Raw genomic sequence first — 17,426 nt, forward strand, 5'->3', positions numbered from 1 at the left:
ACAGACATCCGTGTGCCTCTGCCCAGGGGTGAGCCCGTTAATGCAAGGCTATGGGCAAGCCCAGGCTCTTCCAGAAGTCATGCAGCATTAAGATCATCCAGTCCAATCATCAGCACACCCCCACCATGCCCACTGACCACGTCCCTCAGTGCCACATCCCCAAAGTTCTTTAGCACCTCCAGGGATGGTGACTCCACCACCTCACTGGGCAGCCTGTTCCTCCCACAGGACACTGCCCATATGCCTGTCCTGCTGGTCCAGGTGAGTAAGGATCCAGCCAGGTCTACTTTCCCTGTGCTGACAATCCCATCCTTTGTTTGTGGTAAGGAAAAGTACTCCTGCTCATCCCCACTCAAAGTCCTTTTACTCTCCTGTCCTGCTGCTTGGCTACACCACAGCTACCTTTCCATCCCTCCCTCAACTCCGTCATCTGTGCTGCTCCAAACCCAAGCTGCACACTCACACATTCTACACCCTATCCTCCTCTTCTCCCTGGCCTTGGTGCACCACCACAGTGCTGCACAAACACAGGCAGGTCTTAACCTCTTCTGTATTCATCATCTCCTCATTTGACACACGGGGATGATTTTGCAGCCATCCATCCCACAAGATGAGAGCCTTTGGGGAGCTGTTTGCCCACTTTCCCCAGCAACCCATGCCCCCCCAGCCCAGCCCAGGTTGGAGGTGGAGCCTGGGGGTAGTAGTGCCCCAATACCACACACCCCAGGCACAGGACCCAAACGAGGATGGGCTGCTGAGGTGCTCCAGCAGAGGAGAGTGTGTGGAGCATTGGCTCTATGGTTTAACTGGTAAAAAGTCAAAGCTTGGGCAACACCACAATCACAGCTCCCAGGGGAGCTGTGTGGCCCAGCCCAACTCCTGCACATCACGCTCTGAGCCCCAGCCCGGCTCAGACCTCACTGCATGCTCTGCAGCTCTGCATTTTGCTTTGCAAGAGGACGTGGCACAATGACGGCAAAGAAGAATCAGCCCTTGCAGAACGGAAGGGCCAAGGTGAGTGTGGGGAGAGGGAGAGGAAATAGGGGGAGGGGAATAGCTCATACCGTGCTGTCTTGCGTGTTATCTTTGCTTGTAATAATACAGAGCAGCCATCAAAGCATCGCCACTCACATGCCTGAAATAAAATAAATGAGAATCAACAAAGGTAACCTTGATCTAATAGGAGCCCTCGGCACTGTATCAGTATTTATCCATGGATTTCTGGGTCAGCTCGTTTCATGTCAAGATAAAATTAGCAGGAGGTGTATTTTCCTTGTTGAACATGCAGATTCACAGACGAATCGGGCCATGAAGCCAGACTCAGCTTTTCTTGAGGAGTGGCTGCTGGCTGGCCCCTAACTGGTCCCCATGTGATGCACAGGAGAACGTGCTGCAGCGTGTCCTGCAGCTGCCGGTGGTGAGCTCAACCTGTGAAAGCCTGCAGCGGACCTACAGCAGCACCAAAGAGATCCACCCAATTGTGGCCTCAGTGTGTGAGGTCTATGAGCAGGGCGTGAAGGGTGCCAGCGCCTTGGCCATGTGGAGCGTGGAGCCTGTGGTACGCAGGCTGGAGCCTCAGTGTGAGTCCATCAGGAGGGATGTGATGGGGTACCCAACAGTGGGACACCACCTGCGCTCACCTCTGGCATGACCCCCAGCCTTAATCTCCACCCCGCATGCTTTTGCCCAAGGCAGTCTCTATGGCCAACAATTTGGCATGTCGGGGCTTGGACCACCTGGAAGAGAAGATACCGGCCCTTCAGTATCCTGTTGAGAAGGTAAGTCATGGGTGGGAAAGCCTCTGGGACCCTCTGGACACTCCAGCCCCCCTGCAAAGCCCACAGGATTTCTCCTCTGGGCCAGATCCTGGTTTTGCTTCCCACCCAGCAACCAGTGATGGCAAGGGGGTTCCACAGGGCACCTCAAAGCCAGGACTTGGCCACAGGTGTGGTAGGATTGCTCCTAAATATAGGCCAGCAGTGTCCTGCATGGCTGGCTACCTCCAGCCCAAGCTATAGGAAATTGTCCTGCTGCTCTAGGGGATGTCTTCTTGTGTGGCCCATGGTCTCTCCAGCTGCTCTGTGCCATTCAGAGCACATCAGAAGGGCCCTTCTCCATCTCTCTGCCTGCAGCTTGCCTCCAAACTGAAGGACACCATCTCCACCCCCATCCAAACTGCCAAGAGCACCATCGGATACTCCATGGACAAGATCCTGGGGCTGGCAGTGGGGGGCTATGAGACGACCAAGACCACAGTGGAGACAACAGCAAGATACACGAGGAGCAACTCAGTGAGCCAGATGGCAGCCGCAGGGATGGACACCGCCCTGGGTGGGCTGGAGAAGCTGATGGAGTACCTGTTGCCAGAAGAGGAGGAGGAAGCAGGTAGTACTGGTGCCAAGATCACCTCGGGGTGTCTGCAGAGGGATGTCCTGGTAAGGCAGGGGTCTGCTGGGGTGGAGGAAGCACCCAATGCGGTCCCCATGCAGATGGGGACTTACTGATGGGGTGCAGGTGGAAAGAGAAGGACCTAGGTGCAGGGCTGTCCCACCAGGCTGTAGCATCCCACACTCTCTCCCTGCGCTGTTCTACTTTTAGATCTGAAACCCAAGCAGACCTGTGGACCAGCAGCAAAGGTCTCCCAGCAGCAATCCAGGACTTACAGGGCTCACAGTGCTCCCAGTACTCCCAGCAGTTCTCCCAGCACTCTGGGCCGGATTGGAGCCCTGGTCAGCACCGCCTCTCACCGTGCTTACCAGCACACCGCCCAGAACCTCCAGCGTGCCAAAGCCAAAGGACAGGAACTGGTCGTCTGGATCCCCATCTTGGTGAGTCCCAGCCTCTCTCAACGCCTTGGGGCCCAGAACTCATCCCAAGCACTGGTTTCTGTCCTCCCTGCAGGGCAGTCTGGCCAAGCCAAGCCCACCTGTGGTGCCACAGAGCCATGGTGAGAGGCAGAGCACTGCGGGCAGCTGGAGACAGAGCAGGGCACCAGAGCAGAAGCAGGAGAAGGCAGAGAAGAAGGAGGACAGCCATGCTGGTGAGGTAGGGAAAAATGGAGATAGCGGTAAGATGGGGTCATCCCAGAGCATCATCTTGATCCCACCATGTTCTCGCTCTCTTCTCCAACAAGCCAAATCAAGGCACTTTCCTTCTGGCATTCTCCCAGGGGCTGGGTGCAATCCAAAGGACCCAGCAGTCAGCATCTCTGGCTCAGTCCTCCTTAGGAGAAAAAGCTCTAAACTCCCAAACAGGGCTGCAACAGTCTCTGGGCCAAGCAGTGCTCCAATTTCCAAATCAGCACTTAGCTCCCAGTTGTTGGTTTGGGGTCTCAGCACAAAATGTACTCCCACTGTGGCAGTGAACAGGAGGACCTTGGGTCTGGGGGAGGGCCCTGCTGACAGCACATGGGCTGGAGGACTTTCCCTAGTGGTAGCAGTTCTGCTGGGACATGGGGACAGGAAGCTGCAGGTCAGGGTCGGTGTACTTCACCTTCACTTGCAGCAGAAATGTGAGGTCCCAGAGGGCTGGGGGGCTGCCATAAGTGACTCTGTTTTCTGTCTGCAGGCAGGGGATGGCCTCGGGCTGGTGGGCAGCGTGGCTCACAACCTGCAGAGTGCCTGTGCCTCTGGCATCTCCAGCATGAAGAAGGTCCCTGCTGTGGCCTGGGATGTGGCAGAGGGGTTGATCCTGTTCACACCCCGCAGGCTGTCCAGGGCCATGGAGACGGTGGATGCTCTGGGAGGGACACTCATCAGTGCCCCTAAGCACCTGCTGGGCAGCCTGTACAGTTACGTGCCGGTGAGTGCATCCCACCACCTTGGGGACACGCAGGGATCGGGTCCCACCCACCTCCAGCAAAACCCCTTTTGGTCCACTCCCTGCATAAAGGCGAGGCAAAGGTTAATACTGGCACCACATCCCCTTCCTCCACCCGTCCCTTTCCTACCTGCTCTCCCTCAGGGCTGACCTGCAGCCACCTACTCCCTACTCTGAGGGCCTCCATGGGGACAAACCACCCGTCCCAAAGTCTCCCCAGGGAGAGCCCTACCGCTCAGCCCAGCCCTCAGCTCCGCAGGCAGTCCAAGGACGAGGCAGCAGCACGGGGCAGCAAGCCGGGTCCTGAGGCTGAGCAGAAGGAGGAGGAGAAGAGCAAGTCGGTGGGCACCAGCGCCGAGGAGAAGGCCCAGCTGAGGGGCGACTGGCGGCTGTACCGCGGCCACCACCCGCTGTCCTTCCTGGGCCTGGAGGACCCTCTCTTCATACGCAGCAATCTGTACCGCAGCTCAGCCCTGGAGCCCGAGGCTGTGCCGCGGAAATCGGCCTTCATGCCTTACAGCCGGCGCGTGAGCGAGGGCTCCTACCGCTTCAGCCCCGAGGCCATGTACAGCCGGGCCTACTACGCCAACCTCTACAGCCCAGCCTTCAAGAAGGACTGACCCTGAGCAGGAGAACCTCGGCCCCAAACTGCCCCCAGCACGCTTCACCTTCACGTACCCACAGCCCACATTGCCTGCTTACCCACATCCCCAACCTGGCACGGATACGGTTGTCCCTCTTGGGTTGTCCATCTGTCCATCCGTGGTTGAGGGTCCCTGCTCTGCTCCAGGCTCGGTGACAGCTGTGCCAGGGGTTGTCCCCTCCTTGGGGCCAAGAGGAGAATAAAGGCAGCCCAAGGGGCTGCTGTTGGAGAAGTAGATAGAGAAGAGGGGATGAGTGAAGGAGAAGCAGTGAAGGAGAAAAATGGACCAGCCAGCTCTGACACTGGGCCACCTGCTTTTCGTTAAACAGCATCAGATAGGTGAGGTACAGAGACTGAGATGGATCGGAGGGCAACACAACTATCAAACATCATAGAACAACATTGAATCACCACAGAATGGCTTGAGTTGGAAGTGACTTAAAGCCCATCCAGTCCCACCCCCCTGCCATGGGCTGGTTGCCCCCAGCAGCTCAGGCTGCCCAGAGACCCATTCAACCCAGCCTTGAGAACCTCCAGGGATGGGACACCCACAGCTCTGGACACCCTGGGTTCTCATCCTTCTTTCCACGGTTCTGGGATCAGAGACAAGACCAGAGCACCAGTACCCCAGCCTCCTGTAGGAAGGCCACATTTCCCACAACTTGTGATTGTACCTGCTGCAGTAATAAACCATCACCCTTTGCATAGTCTGCTTTACAAGAGCTGCCCACTGGCTACTGAGCTTTAAAGGGCTGGGAACACTGAGGGAGGGAGAGGACTCAGGGTGCAGAGGGCTTTTTGCAGTGCTTGGGCACTGTACGTGCCCCTTCCTATGCCTGGAGTACAAACTCAGAGCCACCAGGGGCTTCCTGCCAAAGATTTATTCCATTTGCAGAACAGTGCAGAGCAATCACTGTCTGCACTGCACATACACAACCTCCTTCCTACACAATGCATTCCCAGGCACAGCAGGGAAGGGGAAAGACCTCCCTGCCCTCCTCCCCTCCTCCCTTCCTCCCCGGGGACAGGCAAGCTCAGAGGTCTGCATTTATGAGACACACGGTACAGGCCCACATCCTGGGAAAAAGCCCAGTGCCTGACTTTCCCATGCTGAGCCTGGGCTGTCACCAAAAGGCTGGAGGAGGGAGGTCAGTAGTACAGAGCTGCTTGGAGTCACATAGGATGAGATGGGGTGAGAGAGGATGAGATGCAATGGGATGGAGGGTGAAGGACTCTGCCTGCTGTCCTCCAGGCTCAGTACTGGCACAGCCAGGACGCCAGGGTGACAACAGGGACACGGAGCAGGACGTAGCTGCATGTCCTCCCTGCTAGCCCACAGAAGGAGCTGGGGATGCTGCAGACAACAACAGAGCCAAGAGCAGAGGGCTGAGCAGAGGAAGGCCCTTGCCTTGCTGGTCACATACAGCCAGAGACCCAGATCCTGGGCTTTTGAGAACCTGCCATGCTCCTGGAACAAACCCAATCTGCACAGAACACAGGAGGCCTCATCCAGCTACACAACACAGAAACAAACACTGCTCAGAGCGAGTCCGTCCGCTTACGGGCAAACACTGCTGACACAGTCCTGACAATGCCCCGGATGCTGGCACCTCTTTTCAGCCTGGTGTCGGGGATGCGCTCAGCCAGTCCATGGAACACCATGAGAGCCCCATGGTAGGCCTCAGCCGCAGAGACCTCATAGAAACCACAGTCCAGAGACAGGGCCAGGAGCCGTCCCTCCTCGCTGGAGACAGCCCGTCGGTGCTGCAGGTCCCGCTTGTTGCCCACGATGACGATGGGCACCTGGCCCTGCCCCTCCTTGGCCGCCCTAATGAACTGCACTTTGAGGGGCAGGAGGTTGAAGCTGGCACGGTCGCAGATGCGGTAGACCAGGATGAAGCAGTCTGCCCACTGGATTCGTTTCTCCTCCGAGGAGCCATCGTCAGCCTGATCCTGGGGAATGGGGAGAAGGTGCGGATTGGGTTTCCTCCTTAGGAGGAGGGCACACAATGGGAACGGAGCCCTCTCACCTGTGAGTTGGGGACGTCCCAGATGTGGAAGAGAACCTCTCGGCCATCCACAGTCAATGTGTGGCTGTAGATGAATTCTGCCAAAAAAAATGAGTCTGAGGCTGTTTGTCTCTACAGACAGTTCCCTCACAGCTGATCTGCTCCACAATCTTTAGGGATCCAGGGCTGTTTGCCCTGCAGAAAGGTCTGGGGGCACGGAGCAGCACTGTCCCTGCACTCAGCCCACGCACAGCTGCATCTTCTGCACCCCAGTGCAATAACAGTACAGCTCCTGATCAAACATGAACATCAAGCCTCTGGGGAGCTATAGAAAAACACGGCAGAGGACAGGAAGGAACCAAACCCTGCAGGAGGATCAGGCTCACCCTGCAACCTCCCTGTCCCTAAGGGGAATGGAATGGGGCTGGTACGGTCAGCACTCACCCATGTCTCCGTACTCCCCGATAAAGCGCCTAGTAAGGAAACGTACAGTCAGGGCTGCAAAGGGGAGAACAAGAATCACAAAATAATCCCAAACCTCTGAGACTTTCATCTTAAACCCAGCCCACACACAGCTTAGACCTGAACACACTCAGGATGCATTCCCCCACAAATTCCCACTGCTGGGCCCGACCTCTGATTTTCCCCTTTCTGGACACCAGCAGAGAGGCAGGACTGCTCCCTGCAGCTCATTCCCCAAACCCTGCTGCAGTTTGCAGTCTATTTTTGCAGTAGAAATGGGTTTCCCTGCCTGTAAGCTCTCAGCTCACACTCATTCCTTACCTGATTTCCCCACGCTGTCTGCTCCCATCACCAGCACATTGGCTTCTGCTCTCAGGGCAACAGGGCTGGGCAGCTCCAGGAGGGCCGGGTGTTCGGGGGTGAAGCTGGCACTCCTGCGCAGCCGGAGCCCCATGGCAGCACTCCCAGCTCCTCCACATGCACCCGGGGGACCTGCCAGGGCTACGGGGTACTGCCTGCAGCTGCAGGGAGCAGGACTCAAAATGTTGCTATGAGTTGGATCATCCCCACGGTACGTCAGTGCTGGGGCTGGCCTTGTCACCTCCCAGCATGCAGGACTGGCTGCAGAGTATCCCAGGAGGCTGCCCACGCTGCTGCTCCTCAGCTGGGACATGTGGTCCTTTTGTCTCTTCTCATGGAGGCCGGAGGATCACTCACAGAGCATCTCATAATGGAAGATGTGTCTCAAAGCAGATTAAGCATCTCAGAAGCGACGCATCACAACCGATGGACCATCTTACAGATGATAGAGCATCTCATGACTGATGGAGCATGCTGTGATCAATCACAGAACGGCTAAGATTGGAAGGGACCTTAAAGATCACCCAGCTCCACCCTGCTGCTGTGGGCTGGATGCCACCCACCAGTTCAGGCTGCCCAGGGCCCCATCCAGCCTGCCTTGAGCACCTCCAGGGATGGGGCATATCATCATGGAGCATAGCATAAGTGATGGAGAACCTCAAAAGCGATGGACTTATGGGTACGAGCAGATGAGGAACTCCTCATGAGGCAGCGAGGCGCCGGCACAGCCTGCCCAAAAACCCGTGGATGCTCCAATCGGGTTGGATGGAGTTTTAAGCAAACCCGATCCGGTGGGCGGCAACCAGCCTACGGCAGCGGACGGAACCGGACGGTCACAAGATCCCTTCCAATCCACGCCCTCCCACGACTCCACGAGCATCTCAGAAGCGACGGAGCACATCGCGCCCCGACACACCCACCGCCCCGCCGCGCTCCCAGCACCGACGGCCGCCGCGGCGCCGGGCCGGGCGGGGCCGCCTGACGCCATCGCACCGCGCCGAGCAGCGCTCCGCCCTGCGATGGGTCCGGAGGGGGCGGCGGTGCGGGTGGCGGTGCGGGTGCGGCCGCTGCTGCCCAAGGAGGTGCTGCGCGGGCACCGCTCCTGTCTGCGCGGGGATGCGGCCACCGGGGAGGTGGCGCTGGGCCACCGCCGCCGCTTCCGTTTCGCCGCCGTGCTGCCCGAGGCGGCGGGGCAGGAGGCCGTGTACGGCGCCTGCGTCCGGCCGCTGCTGCGGGCCTTCTTCCAGGGCTTCAACGCCACCGTCTTCGCCTACGGGCAGACGGGATCCGGCAAGACCTACACCATCGGGGAAGCCAGCGTCGGTGAGTGGCGGGCAGCGACTTCTCTCTCATCTCATCTCCATCACATCCCCATCCCATCATCCCATCCCCTGCCGCCATCCCATAGCCCCCATCCCACCCATCCCTCTTTTCAAAGTTGTTTCGGTGGTATTATTGGATCTCTAGTTACCTTAGTGAGTGTGGATCACAGGTCAGCTTTGGTTAACTTCGCCGATTGGGAATGCTGAGTTATGGCTGTACTTTGAGATCCATCTCTGCTCCGCTCTCAGGTCAGGCTGTAGCTCCAGGTGTGGAGCTGCAGTTCTGCGTGGCTGCTGGAGACAAAAGCACAGCAGCTTAAGATCACAATGGCAGAGCAGGCAGATAACGAGCTGGGAAAGCTGATGGGGAAACACTGGCTCCAAAGGGCAGCACTCTTTAGCTTTGCACTTGATGTTTGTTATCAGTGGGAACACTGACATCCTTTTTAATTCTTGAGGAAGAGCCGTTGCATGAGTCCACCACCACTGTGTGGGGAAGAAGTGGGGTGAGGTTTTCCCCAAGTCCTAAAAGCCCTTGCAAGGAGTTTGAATTTAGGCAGTGCAGGGCTGTAGGAAGGCCGGGGGGCTGCTCCCGTGTGATGAAACCCACACTGCAGCCCTGGCTCCAGCCCATCCCCAGCCAGCATGGCTCCAGGCACATGCCACATCCCTTGATCGTGTCCATGTCTCTTTGCCAGCTTCCATCAATGAGGATGAGCAGGGCATCATCCCACGAGCCATGGCAGAGACCTTCCAGCTCATCGACGAGAACGACCTCATTGACTACACAGTGCGCGTATCCTACTTGGAGGTGTACAAGGAGGAGTTCCGGGACCTTCTGCAGGTGGATACGGCCAGCAAAGACATCCAGATCCGAGAGGACGACAAGGGCAACGTCGGTATGTGCAGCTGCCCTTGGGCTTCCTTTTCTCCTCATTCCCAAAGGCCGTTGTTTGGTTTTGTCATTTTGTTGGGTCCCTTATCCATTTGCCGTTGCAGTGCTCTGTGGTGTGAAGGAGTCTGAGGTGGAAGGACTGGATGAGGTGCTGAGCCTGCTGGAGATGGGCAACACGGCCAAGCACACGGGTGCCACGCACATCAACGCACAGTCAAGCCGCTCACACACCATCTTCACGGTGACCATGGAGCAGCGGCGCGGCGCTGGCCGTGTCACTCGCCTTGCCCTGTCCAACCAGCCCACCATCCCCGCTTCAGGACAGGTCCTGGTTTCCAAGTTCCATTTTGTGGACCTGGCGGGCTCAGAACGGATCGTCAAGACGGGAAACACCGGGGAGAGGCTGAAGGAGAGCATCCAGATCAACAGCGGGCTGCTGGCCTTGGGCAATGTCATCAGTGCCTTGGGGGACCCTCGGAGGAAAGGCAGCCACATTCCTTATAGGGATTCCAAAATCACCAGGTACAGATGGGGAGCGGGACCCCGCACATCCCATGGGCTGGTGGCCCAGCAGCAGGGACACAATGCGTCTTGGTGGTCCTTCTCATGCCCAGCCTACCTGGTTTGGTGGCAGAGACCCCAAGCTGAACAGGAGAAGCTTGCAGGGCAAGTCATCCCTTCTGCTTTCATGCCAGTGAGCACAGAATCGGGTAGTACCTGGCTCCAGGAGTTATTCAGGCAGAAACTTGGTCATTATGCAAGTTGTTATTCCTTTGTCCTCTGCCATTCTGAGAGATCTATACAGGCTCAAGCACTACGCCCAGGAGAACCTCATGAGGTTCAACAAAGCCAAGTGCAAGGTATTGCATTTGGGTCACAGCAAACCCCACTGTCAGTACAAGCTGGGGATGTAAGGATGGAGCACAGACCAACCAAAAAGGTCTTGGGATTACTGGTGGATGGCAGCTGGCGTAAGCTAGCAATGCATCCTTGCATCTGAAAAAGCCAGCTGTATTCTGGGCTGCATCTAAAGTAGAGTGGTCAGCAGGGTGAGGGAGGAGATCCTGCTTCTGCTCTGTGAGACCTCACCTGGAGTACTGCATCCAGAGGTGGAGTCCTTAGTACAGGAGAGACATCTGGAGAGACATGTGTTGGAGCACATCCAGAGGAGGGCCACAAAAATGACCCAAAAATATCCCATGGGATGGAACACCTCTAAAAGGACTGAGAGCTGGGCCAGCACAGTCTGGAAGGAGAGAAAGCTTTGAGGAGATCTGAGAGTACCTAAAGGGGCTATAAGAATGATAAGAATGAGGGGGCAGACTCCTTAGTGGAGTCTGTTGTAATAGGACAAGTGGGAACTTTTTCAAACAAAAAGAGAGCAGCTGTAGATTGGATATAAGGAAGAAATTTTTTTTAGCAATAAGGATGGTGAGGCACTGACACAGGTTGCCCAGAAGGATGGTGGATGTCCTGTCCCTGGAGACACACAGAGTCAGGGTGGACAGAGTTCTGAGCACCTGATCAGCTGTTGGTGTTCCTGTTCAGTATGGGAGAGTTGGACCAGATGACTTTTAGGGATCCCTTGCAACTCAAACAATTCTATGATTCTGTTTCTGCTCTCTTCAATAGCGCAGAGCACGTGTATCATTCTCTTTGGGTTTAGCCTCTGAAAAGGACTGGAAACCTTCTGGTTGCGTTACCATGCATTCCAGCCATCTCAGTCACCGGTGTCTCTGCTTTGTGCAGGATCCTGAAGGACTCCCTGGGGGGCAACGCCCAGACTGTGATGATAGCATGCGTCAGCCCTTCCTCCTCTGACTTCGACGAGAGCCTCAACACACTGAACTACGCCAGCCGAGCTCAGAATATCCAGAACAAAGCGGTGGTGAACTGCCGCAAGGAGACAGAGCAGGTGGAGGAGCTCCACTTGCAGATAAAGAACCTGCAGAAGGCGCTGGAGCAGCGGCACCGCTCCGAGACACGCATCATCAACCGCTCAGACACCACCAAGCGCTGCCCCCAGGAGCCCAATGCTCGGCTGCTGGCTGAGTGCGCGCACTACCGCACCTGCACAGATGCTGCTTACCGGCTGCTGATGGAGCTGCAGGAGGACAGCAACCTGACAGTGGAGCAGATCCTGCGGGTGAAGGAGTGGCTGTGTGCGGTGGAGAGCGAGAGGAGCGAGCTGACCTCAGCTGGGCTGGATAGTGGCATCGAGAGCACTTCTGCAGAGGATCAGAGCCTCGAGGCACAGGGGTGCAAGCTGCCCAAAGCCCAGGTAGCAAACGGCTGGGGGGTTTCAGCTCAGAGGTACTGTCTGTCCCATATCTGCAGACTGATGTCTCTTCTGTATCCCAGGGGCAGGCGAGCACTGAGAAGGGTTGCGAGGCCATCAAGGACAAGCATGTGGCCAACCTGCAGAGACAAGTGGAGCGCCTGGAGGAGGAGAACCGGGATTTCCTGGCTGCCTTAGAGGATGCCATGGAGCAGTATAAGCTGCAGGTATTGCTGGGATGTGCTTTATTAAATGAAACCTGCCCCACTCCAGGGTGCAATCCAGCCTTGGAGTTCCCCTGCAGCACCTCTGGGATCTGTGTTACACTGTGACATTTTTCTCACTGCCTCCCTAGAGTGACAAACTGCAGGAGCAGCAGGATAAGATCTCAGAGCTGCACGTGCGCCTGGAGATGGCGATGCCAAACCTATGTGTGCCAGAGCTGCTGGAGAACCTGCACCTGGTGACTGCTTCCCAGAGACCACATACAGCCCCACTGGCAGCCACGCAGCCCCACGGCCTCAGCAGCATTCCCACTGAGCGGAGCAGAAAGGGCCATTGTCAGAAGGTGAGTTGGAGCTCTGCCTTTTTGCTCTGCCTAGCAGTAATGCCCATCTGAGAGTCAGCTGCCTTCCTTAAAGCTGGCTCTCCTACAGCATATTTCATCTCTTTGCAATTCTCTGCCCCAGCAGCTCAATAGCAGTTCCTCCTTAAAGGAGGACTCAGCCGGCTGTCACCCAAACCTACCCAGCAGTGCAGAGCTCAGGGACACGGCCCTACAGAGGGAACACAACCAGGGCTTGGAGAAGGCAGTGGAGCTGTCCTCAGAAGAGGATGAAGAATGGGAGCAGAGGCGGTCCCTGTATCAGCGCCGGTGAGCTGAGGCTGAGCCATGACATTGCCATGACAGTTGTGCAAGTTAGAAATGACAGTGCTGCAGCAAGGGGTGCCTAGATCCAAGTGATCAATTTGCTCATCTTTGTAGAAATGGGATTCCCAGCTGGAGTAGGAGAGAAGTGAGCAGCAAGCTGAGTGAGGAGCTGAGCGGAGGACATCCCTTCTTGATTCAGGAGGAGCAGCTGGAGCTGCCCAAAGGTAAGTGGCAGCTGTAGGCTGAGGGGCAGTTCTGGTGCTGCACTGATCCTTGGCTGCAGCTCTTATGTGTGATTGTCTTGCTGTTCCCTGGGCATCCTTACCCAGTAATTTGTGTTGCAGAGCCGTACAGGAGGCAGGAGCGCCCTGCAGGGAAGGACTCTGAGTGGAGGCTGGTGCAAGCCCAGCAGAAGATCCGGGAGCTAGCCATCAACATCCGCATGAAGGAGGAGCTGATCACAGAGCTCATCAAGACAGGTGCAGAGCTACTGGTGGGCAGAGTGTGCATCAGGCAGCTAGGGAACTGCTTGGTGGGATATTCAGTCCCTGCTTCCATCCTCACCTCCTAGTTTGCCCCACCCCTGCACTTTTTGTAGCTACCTACCAAAGGCGTGGGGGGGGGACAGACCTGCCCTCCTGCAAGGCTGGGACAGCAGGAACCCAGAGGTGAGCATGAGGGGTTGTGTTCCAGGCAGGGACGCGCAGGCTCTGAACAAGCAGTATTGCCAGAAGATCGGCGAGCTGGAACAGGAAGCAGAGCAGGTGCGGGCTGAGCTGAGTGACAGCCAGAAGCAGCTCCAGGAACTGGAGGGCAAAGAGCCCTGGGACCCTGGGGAGAAGCACAAGCTGCAGGAGTACCGCACACGTGTGGCAGCTGCCCAGAGCAAGGCACGGGTGAGTGTGGATGGAGAGCACGTGGCTCTGCCCTGATGGGTGCTGGCAACACTCTGCCCAGAGCACAGGGGCAGCTTTGATCCTCCGGCAGGTTCTGAGCAAAAAGAAGCAGGCAACTGAGAGGCTGGTGTCGCTTTCGGCCCAGAGCGAGAAGCGAGTGCAGGAGTTGGAGAGGAACATCCAGCTGATGCGGCGGCAGCAGGGCCAGCTGCAAAGACGACTGCGGGAGGAGAGTGAGCAGAAGAGGCGGCTGGAAGCGGAGATGAACAAGCGGCAGCACCGTGTCAAGGTAGGAACCAGCAGGAGCAGGGGTAGCTCCAGTGGTGACTGTGGTCAGCACAGCATTGCACTTGGGGTACTGTGCTGCCCATCAACACGCAGTCCTCGGTTCTGGAGAAACAGCTCACATCCGTTTGAGATGGCTGAAGGTTGCTCCTTCCCCTGCAGGAGCTGGAACTGAAGCATGAGCAGCACCAGAAAATCCTGCGCATCAAAACAGAGGAAATTGCAGCTTTCCAGAGAAAGCGGCGGAGTGGAAGCAATGGCTCCGTCATCAGCCTGGAGCAGCAGCAGGTACAGGCACCATACCAGCCAAAAGGGGCTCCTGACAGTCTATCTTCCCTTTAAGAACAGCTCACAGCGTCATTCAAATCTGACAGCAGAAAACTCAAATTGTATCATGCTTCCAGGACCAGGATTTCTTCTAAATCATAGCATCAATAAAAAAGCTGCAAAATGTTTGCAGAAGGGTAGTGGGAGATGGAGAATGATAGAAGTAGTGATGTCAGGGCTGCATGGTTTAGCAGAGATGGAATCAACTCTGCTGCCCTTGAGTCTAGCAGTTCCTGGAATTGTTGCTGTCTGCACACAGGTATATGACTTATACTTTCTCCCTTCAGAAAATTGAGGAACAGAAGAAGTGGCTGGACATGGAGATGGATAAAGTGCTGGAGCAGCGCCAGGCCCTAGATGAGCTGGAGGATGAGCTGAGAAAGCGTGAAGCTATAGTGGCCAAAAAGGAGGCTCTGCTGCAGGAGAAGAATGGCCTGGAAAGCAAGAGGCTGCGCTCCAGCCAGGTAGGACAAGTGTGACACCTGCATCCCTGCTTCATTGTCAGCAGAGTGGGAGGCTGAAAGACAGTGGTGCCACCTGGGGCTGGCAGAAGGCTGCAGGTCAGGATAAGGTGATGGTGTTGGGAAGAGGGAAGGAAATCTGCTTGTGCTGCCCCTCACTGAGTTATTCCAATAGTGCTTGGCTTAAGCGGTGCAATAGAAAGGGGCTGGGGACTTGAATTCCCATTAGAGCAGTCAAGCATAGAATCATTAAGGGTGGAAAAGAGCACTAAGATCACCAAAGTCCAATGCTCAACCCACCCCACCATGCCCACTGACCACGTCCCTCAGTGCTACATCCCCACAGTTTTTGAACACGTTCAGGGACAGTGACTCCACCACTTCCCTTGGTAGCCTATACCAGTGCCTCACTACTCTCTGAAAATATTTTTTTTCATAATATCCAACCTGAAACATCTGTTGCAGGCCCTGACAGATGACATAGTCCGTGTGTCCAGCCGCCTGGAGCACCTGGAGAAGGAGCTGACAGAGAAGAACGGGCAGCTGCGCCACGGCAGCGCCCACGACCAGCAGCAGATCCGTCAAGAGATCAGCAACCTGCGCCAGGAGAAGGACCAGCTGCTCAAGCAGAGGCTAGAGCTTGACAACAAGCTGCGTCAGGGCACATTGCTGTCCCCAGAGGTACCTGCTCTTCGGCTGGGCAGACGCTCCTCCTCCTCCCCAAACGGGGCATGTCCCACCTTCCTGCCAGCGTTGTCTTGGCTGTGAGATGATAAAGGAGGTAGGGATTGGGGTCACACAGGAAATCCTTTGCTCTCTACTAACTGCAGCTCTGCGCTTGCAGGAGGAGCGGATCCTGTTCCAGCTGGATGAGGCAATTGAGGCTCTGGATGCAGCTATTGAGTACAAGAATGAATCCATCACATGCCGGCAGCGCGTGCTGCGGGCCTCAGCCAGCCTGCTGTCACAGTGTGAGATGAATCTCATGGCCAAGCTCAGCTACCTCTCCTCTTCTGAGACAAGAGCTCTGCTCTGCAAGTACTTTGACAAGGTGGGAGAGAACGCTGTCTGTGCTGGAGGGAGCTGTAGTATGTGACCAACCTCTTGTTTTCCTCTGCTGCCTCTTTTTTTTCACCCTGCAGAGCTACATGACCCTTTAAGTCCCTACTTCTCCCAACACCTGGGAACAGGGTTTAAGTACCAGGGATAGGATGCGTACATCCCTGTAGGGCTCTGCCACACCAATGTAGCCACACATTGCTCTTCCTTCATATGATACACTAAAAATCTAACTTGGTGAAGCACAGCAGGGTGAGGAAAGCTGCCCAGGTTCTGAAGGAGCTTGCTTTTGTGCATTGGCCAGGTGGTGACACTGCGAGAAGACCAGCACCGGCAGCACATTGCCTTCTCAGAGCTGGAGATGCAGCTGGAGGAGCAGCAGCAGCTGGTGCACTGGCTGGAGGCAGCCGTGGAGCGGCAGCGCCTGGAAATGGACCGGCAGCTCACCCTGCAGCAGAAGGAGCACGAGCAGAGCATGCAGCTGCTGCTTCAGCAGAGCCGTGGTACAGGCCCAGTTCCCAGAACAACACTGCTGTCACCTTTCCCAGGGCTTGCAGCTTGCAATATTGCAATAACTTGGTTTTCCCTTGCAGAGCACATGGAAGAGGGGCTGGCCAGCAGCAAGATACAGTACGAGGGGAGGATCCAGGTGCTGGAAAAAGAGCTGAGCCGTTACATGCGGGCAAACCAGGAGCTGAGCCAGAGGCTTAATAGCATTAATCTCCATTCAGGAGGAACCAAAGGTGAGAGCAGGCCCAGAGTGTGCTTTTCCAACTTCAAGACAGGATTTTAAATTCTTTTCCCTAGTGAGAAGACTGTGGAGTACAGCTGAGCCCCCAAGGAATAGTGCTGGCATGGAGCAAGCACTTTCCAGGAAGCAGTTCTGATGTAGCAGTAGAGATCCTAAAACTCATCTCACTCTTTCCCAGCAGGGATGGAGAGAAATGTGCACACAGGGACCTGTGAGGAATTCAGCCATGGGGAGCTGCCCCTGCCTCCTGCAGAAGAGAACCATCGGAGCAGGGACGAGAGCAGGGATCTGGTGCATGCTCCTCTGCCTGCAACATGGAGACGTTCCTCCCTGCCCACTGACAGCACCGGAGACCCAAGGCATGAGGTGCACTTGCCCCGCAGCCTGGGCCCTGCCAAGCCACGCAGGGAGCCCCGCAGAGCCAGCCTGAATGTCACCCCCCTGCCTTACCACCCAACAATGATCGATGTTAGGAAAAATCCCCTCTAGGCACAGCCTTAATGCTTAGTTAGCACAGGGCAGGAAGGATATTGCTGGCATTTGATTAGAAGCTGCCTTTCTGCCTCCTAGGTCAGCCTGACGAGGCCCAAGAAAGAAAGAAATGCAACTTTTCACTTGCAACAAGTGTGCAAGGTGTGGGACAGACAGTTTACACTGTGTTGCTGCCAGTCTAGGCAGCACTGATCCAACACTTTTCCTCCTGCACCCTCAGCAGCTTGAATGCTGGGCAGCAGGAGACACCTCCCACCCTGTCCTCTAACACTAAGAACATTTTTACAGCTTGGAAACCTCTGAGAAGGAGGGCCTTCTCAGCTTCGACAGCCTGAGAGGGAGATGCTCAGTAGTTCTGGGGAATTTGTACATAGACTTTTTTTTGTAGTAACTTTTTTAAAGAAATACATTTCTACTGTAACTTTTCTAATAAAGCAGAGTGAGTTCTATGAAGCAGTCATTTGTCAGAGACTTCGGTGGACATGGCATGTAGGAA

General features: G+C 56.1%; 3 protein-coding genes across 9 annotated transcripts; 2 read left to right on the top strand and 1 right to left on the bottom strand.

Moving 5' to 3' along the window:
- Positions 1-887: 887 nt before the first annotated feature.
- PLIN1 (perilipin 1) lies at positions 888-4,439 on the top strand. The gene is made up of 8 exons (XM_090149001.1): positions 888-1,014; positions 1,382-1,580; positions 1,696-1,778; positions 2,133-2,385; positions 2,599-2,828; positions 2,902-3,045; positions 3,568-3,801; positions 4,071-4,439. The coding sequence occupies exons 1-8, from the start codon at positions 925-927 to the stop codon at positions 4,437-4,439; spliced, it is 1,602 nt and encodes a 533-aa protein (XP_090005127.1). The 5' UTR covers positions 888-924.
- Positions 4,440-4,489: 50 nt separating this feature from the next.
- Positions 4,490-8,257, bottom strand: LOC116225386 (ras-related and estrogen-regulated growth inhibitor-like protein A). 4 transcript variants are annotated; one of them, XM_090149003.1, is made up of 5 exons: positions 7,255-8,257; positions 6,916-6,969; positions 6,493-6,569; positions 6,025-6,409; positions 4,490-4,683 (listed from the first exon to the last, which is right to left on the bottom strand). In XM_090149003.1, exons 1-5 carry the CDS (start codon positions 7,604-7,606, stop codon positions 4,490-4,492), a joined length of 1,062 nt encoding a protein of 353 aa, XP_090005129.1. In that variant the 5' UTR covers positions 7,607-8,257. The 4 variants fall into 4 exon arrangements, with proteins under 4 accessions (XP_090005129.1, XP_090005128.1, XP_090005130.1 ...); XM_090149002.1 differs by having other exon boundaries at positions 6,025-6,415; XM_090149004.1 differs by lacking the exon at positions 4,490-4,683 and having other exon boundaries at positions 5,157-6,409.
- A 44-nt stretch (positions 8,258-8,301) lies between these two features.
- On the top strand, positions 8,302-17,379 carry KIF7 (kinesin family member 7). 4 transcript variants are annotated; one of them, XM_090148997.1, is made up of 18 exons: positions 8,302-8,616; positions 9,314-9,514; positions 9,615-10,032; positions 11,260-11,791; positions 11,872-12,015; positions 12,144-12,356; positions 12,478-12,662; positions 12,774-12,883; positions 13,004-13,138; positions 13,353-13,555; positions 13,647-13,844; positions 14,003-14,128; positions 14,455-14,631; positions 15,094-15,309; positions 15,473-15,679; positions 15,992-16,190; positions 16,281-16,430; positions 16,617-17,379. In XM_090148997.1, the coding sequence occupies exons 1-18, from the start codon at positions 8,313-8,315 to the stop codon at positions 16,925-16,927; spliced, it is 4,029 nt and encodes a 1,342-aa protein (XP_090005123.1). In that variant the 5' UTR covers positions 8,302-8,312; the 3' UTR covers positions 16,928-17,379. The 4 variants fall into 4 exon arrangements, with proteins under 4 accessions (XP_090005123.1, XP_031443586.2, XP_031443587.2 ...); XM_031587726.2 differs by having other exon boundaries at positions 16,620-17,379; XM_031587727.2 differs by having other exon boundaries at positions 12,481-12,662.
- Positions 17,380-17,426: the final 47 nt, after the last annotated feature.

Source organism: Phasianus colchicus, chromosome 12 (genome assembly GCF_987193195.1).
Source record: "Phasianus colchicus chromosome 12, bPhaCol1.hap1.1, whole genome shotgun sequence".
NCBI classification, from domain to species: Eukaryota; Metazoa; Chordata; class Aves; order Galliformes; family Phasianidae; genus Phasianus; species Phasianus colchicus.

What these genes read in the sequence shown, in the direction of transcription:
- PLIN1 (XM_090149001.1), top strand. Translation starts at nt 925, where the DNA reads ATGCTCTGCAGCTCTGCATTTTGCTTTGCAAGAGGACGTGGCACAATG. An exon ending in ACGCAGGCTGGAGCCTCAGT is followed by an intron (nt 1,581 to 1,695) that starts GTGAGTCCATCA and finishes TGCCCAAGGCAG; the next exon opens with TCTCTATGGCCAACAATTTG. An exon ending in AGAAGAGGAGGAGGAAGCAG is followed by an intron (nt 2,386 to 2,598) that starts GTAGTACTGGTG and finishes TTCTACTTTTAG; the next exon opens with ATCTGAAACCCAAGCAGACC.
- LOC116225386 (XM_090149002.1), bottom strand. Translation starts at nt 7,606, where the DNA reads ATGTCCCAGCTGAGGAGCAGCAGCGTGGGCAGCCTCCTGGGATACTCT. An exon ending in AGACAGCGTGGGGAAATCAG is followed by an intron (nt 6,970 to 7,254) that starts GTAAGGAATGAG and finishes TCCCCTTTGCAG; the next exon opens with CCCTGACTGTACGTTTCCTT. An exon ending in TGTGTCAGCAGTGTTTGCCC is followed by an intron (nt 4,684 to 6,024) that starts GTAAGCGGACGG and finishes CTTCTCCAACAG; the next exon opens with CAGCCCCTTGGGCTGCCTTT.
- KIF7 (XM_090148997.1), top strand. Translation starts at nt 8,313, where the DNA reads ATGGGTCCGGAGGGGGCGGCGGTGCGGGTGGCGGTGCGGGTGCGGCCG. An exon ending in AGCGGCAGCACCGTGTCAAG is followed by an intron (nt 13,845 to 14,002) that starts GTAGGAACCAGC and finishes CTTCCCCTGCAG; the next exon opens with GAGCTGGAACTGAAGCATGA. An exon ending in AGAGGCTGCGCTCCAGCCAG is followed by an intron (nt 14,632 to 15,093) that starts GTAGGACAAGTG and finishes CATCTGTTGCAG; the next exon opens with GCCCTGACAGATGACATAGT.